The sequence below is a fragment of the Pyrgilauda ruficollis genome, unplaced genomic scaffold (assembly GCF_017590135.1).
Source record: "Pyrgilauda ruficollis isolate IOZ18807 unplaced genomic scaffold, ASM1759013v1 scaffold496, whole genome shotgun sequence".
Classification (NCBI taxonomy): domain Eukaryota; kingdom Metazoa; phylum Chordata; class Aves; order Passeriformes; family Passeridae; genus Pyrgilauda; species Pyrgilauda ruficollis.
The window spans coordinates 36247-42623 of NW_024526555.1; the positions used below are offsets into that span (position 1 = coordinate 36247).

Consider the following 6377-nt stretch of genomic DNA (forward strand, 5'->3'; position numbering starts at 1 on the left):
CACCCCCCCCAGCCCCCCGGTCCCGGTTCGGCCCCGCCGGGAGCTGCCGGTGCCCCCGGGAGCTCCGGGCTGTCCCGGTCCCGCCGACCGTCGGTGCCGGCTGGGGAGAGCCGTGGGAGCCGCCGCTGCCATCCCGGCCCCGTCCCGACCCGCAGCCGGTCCCGGTGCCCGTCCCGGTGCTTATCCCGGTGCCGGTGCCTATCCCGGTGCCCCGTGCCCCTTACCGGTCACGGCGAGGAGGAAGCCGAGCAGGAGCAGGGCCGGCCCGGGCCGCATCCCGCGGGGGTCCATGCGGAGCGCTCGGGGCTCACGGCGCGGCTCGGCCCCCGGGCAGCACCATCCGGGCCGGACCGGGCCCCACCGGCACCGCCGGGACAGCCCGGCACGCACCGGGACAGCGCCGGTACAACCGGGCAGAGCCTCCGGGCGGAACCGGGCGGAACCGGGACGCACCGAGGGGCTCCGGGCTGAGCCTGGCCGGGACCGGGCGGGACCGGGGCCGAGCCGGGCCGGTGGCGGCGGAGGGGCCGGTGCTGCTCGGCTGCGGGACGGGACCGGGGCAGGGGCGGGGCCGGGCGGGGCCGGGGGGCAGTGCCCCCTCCCAGTGCTCCCAGTGCCCTCCATGGCACCCCCAGTGCTCCCAGTGCTCCCAGTGCTCCCCGTGCCCTCCATGGCACCCCCAGTGCTCCCAGCGCCCCCTCCCAGCGCTCCCAGTGCCCTCCACGGACCTCCCAGTGACCCCCATGGTACCTCCCAGTGCCCCCGGTGACCCCCCCAGGGCATCCCCAGTGCTCCCAGTGACCCCCATTTCCCTCCCAGTGCCCCCTCGTGTCCCTCCCAGTCCATTCCTGTCCCTCCCAGTGCCCCCCCAGTCCTTCACATTCCGCCCCCCCCCGCATATCCCAGTTCCTTCTCGCACACCTGGGGGCCGACACCGACACCCCCAAAAGTTTTGGGATTTCCGAATTTCCCGGATCCCACAGGAAAACCCACCGGGAGTTGGGGGAGAGGGGAGGCGTTTATTGGCACAGCAAAATTTGGGAAAAGGGATAAAACCGGGAACGGGAACGGGAAGGGGGGGGATCAGCAGAGGCCAGACCCAGCTGAGCACACCCGGGGGGACCCCAAAACTGGGGGGAGGACGGGGAGCCCCCTCAGGACCCCCCAGTTTCGGAGCTCTCCGGGGACGGATCCTTGGAAGCGGAGCAGATGTGGAAAATCCCTATTTCCCCCTCCATTCCCGTTTCCCCCGGTGCCTTTCCCGTTTCCCCCCCATTGCCGTTTCCCCCCCGCCGTTCCCGTTCCCGTTCCCGTCCCCGTCCCGTCCCCCGGTGCCGGTGCCCGGTGCCGGTACCGGCCGAGCCCAGCAGCGCCGCCGCCACCCAGGCCAGGATGAAGGACCAGGAGAAGCTCCAGGAGCTGCGGGGGGGGCCCAGCAGGGCCAGGGACCCCCCCGAGCCCAGCCCGAGCCCCAAGAGCGCCAGCAGCCCTGGGGACACGGCGGGTCAGGGGACGGGGACAGCGGGGACAGGAGGGACAGGAGGGACAGCGGGGACAGGAGGGACAGCGGGGACAGGGGCGGCAGGGACAGGAGTGACAACAGAACAGGGACAGGGGACAGTTTGGGACACTGATGACCCCCAAATTCTCACCCTGAAGGGACAGGGGACAGCTCGGGGCAGGGGTGACACTCACAGAAGGGACAGGGGACAGCTCAGGACAGGAAGGACAGAGGACAGTTTGGGGCAGGCGTGGGAATAGAAGAGGGACGGGGACAGTTCGGGACACTGATGATCCCCAAATTCCCACCCAGCAGGGACAGGGGACAGCCCAGAGCAGAGGTGACACTCCCAGCAGGGACAGGGGACAGCCCAGAGCAGAGGTGACACTCCCAGCAGGGACAGGGGACAGCCCCGATGTCCCCAAATCCCCGTCCCGTCCAGCCCAGCGCTGCGCCCCTGGGGACAGTCCCCACCCCCGTGTCCCCGGTGTCCCCGGTGTCCCCGTGTCCCCACGTACCGGCCAGCAGCAGGGTGGCCCCGGCCGCTCGTCGCCGCTCCCGCCGGGCCCCGCCGGTGCCCACGGGCAGGCCCAGGGCGAGCCCCCCGGCCGCGGCGACCACCGAGAGCAGCAGCAGCGCCCGCGTGGCCTCCAGCAGCGCTGGGGGGGGACACGGCGTGGGGACACCGCGGCGACACGCGGGTGACCCCCCCAGTGCCCGCCCCGTGCCCCCCCCGGGGGACAGCATGGGGACAGCTCTGGGGATCCCCGCGGGTGGGGACGTTGGGGACAAGGATGGAGCCCCCCCAAATATCGCCCTCGCGTCCCCCCCCCGCGGCGTACCTGGGGTGGTGGCGTGGGGGTGGCACTGTCCCCCGAGGCAGCCGTGCCACAGCCCCAGGCTGGCAGCGCCCCCCGGTGCCCGGCGCTGCAGCCAGAACGGGGTGGCGGTGGCGGCCACCAGCAGGGCCAGGCCGCTGGCCCCGCACAGCAACCCCCCCGGTGACATCCTGGGGACACGGGACAGCGTGGGGACACGCACGGGACAGCGTGGGGACTCAGGGACAGCGTGGGGACACGCACGGGACAGCGTGGGGATAGCATGGGGACACACACGGGACAGCATGGGGACACGGGGACAATGTGGGGACAGCCTGGGGGACACGGGACAGCATGGGGACACGGGGAGTGACACTCCCAGCAGGGACAGGGGACAGCCCCGATGTCCCCAAATCCCCGTCCCGCCCAGCCCAGCGCTGCGCCTCTGGGGACAGTCCCCACCCCCGTGTCCCCCGTGTCCCCGGTGTCCCCGGTGTCCCCGTGTCCCCACGTACCGGCCAGCAGCAGGGTGGCCCCGGCCGCTCGTCGCCGCTCCCGCCGGGCCCCGCCGGTGCCCACGGGCAGGCCCAGGGCGAGCCCCCCGGCCGCGGCGACCACCGAGAGCAGCAGCAGCGCCCGCGTGGCCTCCAGCAGCGCTGGGGGGGGACACGGCGTGGGGACACCGCGGCGACACGCGGGTGACCCCCCCAGTGCCCGCCCCGTGCCCCCCCCGGGGGACAGCGTGGGGACAGCTCTGGGGATCCCCGCGGGTGGGGACGTTGGGGACAAGGATGGAGCCCCCCCAAATGTCGCCCTCGCGTCCCCCCCCCGCGGCGTACCTGGGGTGGTGGCGTGGGGGTGGCACTGTCCCCCGAGGCAGCCGTGCCACAGCCCCAGGCTGGCAGCGCCCCCCGGTGCCCGGCGCTGCAGCCAGAACGGGGTGGCGGTGGCGGCCACCAGCAGGGCCAGGCCGCTGGCCCCGCACAGCAACCCCCCCGGTGACATCCTGGGGACACGGGACAGCGTGGGGACACGCACGGGACAGCGTGGGGATAGCATGGGGACACGCACGGGACAGCATGGGGACACGGGGACAATGTGGGGACAGCCTGGGGGACACGGGACAGCATGGGGACACGGGGAGAGGTTGGGGACACAGGGACAGCGTGGGGACACGGGGAGAGGTTGGGGACACAGGGACAGCGTGGGGACAGCGTGGGGATAGCATGGGGACACGCACGGGACAGCATAGGGACACGGGGACAATGTGGGAACAGCCTGGGGGACACGGGACAGCGTGGGGACACGGGGAGAGGTTGGGGACATGGGGACAGCGTGGGGACAGCATGGGGACTAGGGGACAACGTGGGGACAGGTGTGGGAACAGCGTGGGGACAGCAGCAGGGACACAGGGACAGGGCAGGAACAGTGGCAGGGACACGGGGACAGCCCTGGGTGCATCTGTGGGGGACACTGGGACAGCATGGGGACACCTCTGGGGACATGGGGGTAACCGTGGGTGGCATCTCCAGGGGACGCTGGGGACACCCATGGGGGAAGGGGCTACATGGGGGTGGCACCTCTGGGGACATGGGGGACATCCCGTGGGGACAGCGGGGGGGGCACAGGGGTGGGGACACTGGGGACAGACTTTGGGGACATCGGGGACATCGGGGACTCACCCGCCGTCAGCAGCCGCGGTGCCGCTGCCCCATGGCCGCCTGTCCCCGTGTCCCGCTGTCCCCGTGTCCCGCTGTCCCCCGGGAGGGGACAGGGCCCCCGGCGCGTGGCGCTGCCATTGTTGGGGACACAATGCGGGAAGGCTCTGGCTGCTGAGGTGGCACCAGCCTGTCCCCAGGCGGGTGACACCGCGGGGGAGGGGGGGACACGGCCGGGGTCACCCTCGGCGACACGGACGGGTCCTGCCAGCGCCTTGGGGACAGCGGGTGACATCCCGAGGGCAGGGCCAGCCCAGGCTGGGCTCGGGACCCTGCCCGGCCGGAGAGGGGACACTGGGGACACTGGGGACACGGGGACAGTGGGGCCAGGGGCACTGGGGATGGGACACTGGGGACACTAGGGACACTGGGATGGGGACACTAAGGATATAGGGGACATGGGGACACGGGGACAGCAGGGTCAGGGACATTGGGGACACCGGGGATGGGACACTGGGGACATTGGGGACACTGGGGACACGGGGACAGCGGGGTCTGGGATGCTGGGGACACTGGGGACATTTGGGATGGGACACTGGGGACATTGGGGACACTGGGGACACGGGGACAGCAGGGTCAGGGATGCTGGGGACACGGAGACAGGGACACTGGGGACATTTGGGATGGGACATTGGAGACATGGGGACAATGGGGACATGGGGACACACACAGGGGTCAGTGCCCGCTGGCCGGTGGCAGCAGCAGACCCGCGGTGACAACGGCGGTGACAATGGTGACAATGGCGGCGATGCCGCGGCCACCGCGCGGGGGGGCCCCGGAGCAGGGGGGGCTGCAGGGGACACCTGGGGGGGGCGACAGGGGCGACCCTCAGGGGCTGCACCCCAAATGCCACAGAGACCCCAAATCCCAGAGACCCCCAGGAGAGACCTCAAATCCCACAGAGAGACCCCCCAGGAGAGACCCCAAATCCCACCGAGCCCCTCCCACATCCCATCAAGCCCCCAGACCCAAAACGGGGGAAGCGCTCGGGGGGGTTCAGGGCGGGGGTCCCGTGGTGATCCCGAGGGGGGTCCCGGGGTGTTCCTGGGGGTGGTCCCCGGCGGGGGTCTCGGTGTGAGGGTCCCAGGGTGGGGGTCGCGGGGGGAATTCCCGGTCTGGGGTCCCCAGGGGTCCCAGGGGGGATCTCGGGGTGTTCCCTGGGGGTCCCGGGGAAGGGTCCCGGAGGGGTCCCAGGGGTGATCCGGGAGGGGTCCCGGGGATATTCCCGGGGCTGTTCCCGGGGGTCTTGGGGGTGTTCCCGGTTGCGTCCCGGAGGTTCCGGGGTGTTCCCGAGGGTCCCTGGGGGTCCCGGGGGGTATCTCAGGGCGGGGTTCCTGGGGTGACGCCGGGGCTGTTCCCGGGGGTCCCTGGGGGTCCCGGGGGAGGGTCCCGGGGCTGTTCCCGGGGCTTTTCCCGGGGGTCTCGGGGCGGGATGTCCCGGTGCTGTTCCCTGGAGGTCCCGGGGTGTTCCCGGGGCTGTTCCCGGGAGTCTCGGGGTGTTCCCGGGGGTCCCGGGGCTGTTCCCGGGCTGTCCCCGGGGGTCTCACCGTGTGCCAGCCGCAGTGTCACCGTGCCGCAGGCGCAGTCGCTGTCCCCCACCAGCAGGCACGTGAAGGTGCCACTGTCCCCTCCCCGCAGGTCCCGCAGCACCAGCGACCCGGCGGCGACATCGGCGGCGACATCGGCGGCGACATCGGGGGCCACCAGCGCGGCCCTGGCACCGAACGGGGGGTGACAGCGAGGGGGACCCCGGCCCCGGGCGCACACGGGGACAGCGGGGACAGCGGGGTCACCCCGAAAGTGCCACCGCACTGTCACCAGGCGGCCCAGGGGCGCGCCCGCCGCGGGACAGCCCAGGGTGACACTGGCGCCCAGGGTGGCGTTGGCCACCGCGAGGCCACCGTGGGGGCTGCGACACTGCTCGCAGCCCCCCGAGGGGTCGCCGGGGCCTGGGGACAACGCGGAGTGTCACCGGAGGTGGCAGCCACGCGTGGTGGCGCTGGGGACAGCGGGGAGTGGCACTGGAGCCGTGGTGGCGCTGGGGACAGAGGGGACAGGGGCGGGGACAGCGGTGACAGCGATGGGGACAGCGATGGGGACACCCAGGGTGTCACTGTCACCTCTGTGTCCCCTCCCAGGGGTCACTGCCACCCCTGTGTCCCCTCCCAGGGTGTCCTTGTCACCCCCCTGTCCCACCCCGAAGTGTCCCCGTGTCCCACCCAGGCTGTTCCTGCCACCCCCGAGTCCCAGTCAGTGTCACCCCCATGTCCCCCTCAGGGTGTCCCTGTCACCCCCGTGTCCCCCAAAAGTGTCCCCGTGTCCCATCCAGCCTGTCCCTGT

At 72.4% G+C, this 6377-nt stretch overlaps 2 protein-coding genes across 2 annotated transcripts in view; both read right to left on the minus strand.

Annotated features, from left to right (window-relative positions):
- Window positions 1-537, minus strand: part of NECTIN4 (nectin cell adhesion molecule 4) — a 10298-nt gene extending 9761 nt beyond the window's left edge. Inside the window, exon 1 of the mRNA XM_041479684.1 lies at window positions 225-537. Coding sequence (XP_041335618.1) covers window positions 225-291 — 67 coding nt within the window. The 5' untranslated portion in view covers window positions 292-537. The remainder of the gene's footprint in view (window positions 1-224) is intronic.
- A 485-nt stretch (window positions 538-1022) lies between these two features.
- Window positions 1023-5820, minus strand: LIM2 (lens intrinsic membrane protein 2). The gene is made up of 7 exons (XM_041479682.1): window positions 5585-5820; window positions 4708-4840; window positions 4002-4111; window positions 3159-3325; window positions 2835-2975; window positions 1355-1489; window positions 1023-1222 (listed from the first exon to the last, which is right to left on the minus strand). The coding sequence occupies exons 4-7, from the start codon at window positions 3322-3324 to the stop codon at window positions 1155-1157; spliced, it is 510 nt and encodes a 169-aa protein (XP_041335616.1). The 5' UTR covers window position 3325; window positions 4002-4111; window positions 4708-4840; window positions 5585-5820; the 3' UTR covers window positions 1023-1154.
- Window positions 5821-6377: the final 557 nt, after the last annotated feature.

Bases quoted from the DNA above. Each gene is read 5' to 3' on its own strand.
- LIM2 (XM_041479682.1), bottom strand. From the start codon at position 3,324: ATGTCACCGGGGGGGTTGCTGTGCGGGGCCAGCGGCCTGGCCCTGCTG. The intron at 2,976-3,158 runs GTACGCCGCGGG...GTCCCCCCCCAG, and splicing joins CCCCCACGCCACCACCCCAG to CGCTGCTGGAGGCCACGCGG. The intron at 1,490-2,834 runs GTACGTGGGGAC...CCGTGTCCCCAG, and splicing joins GGCCACCCTGCTGCTGGCCG to GGCTGCTGGCGCTCTTGGGG.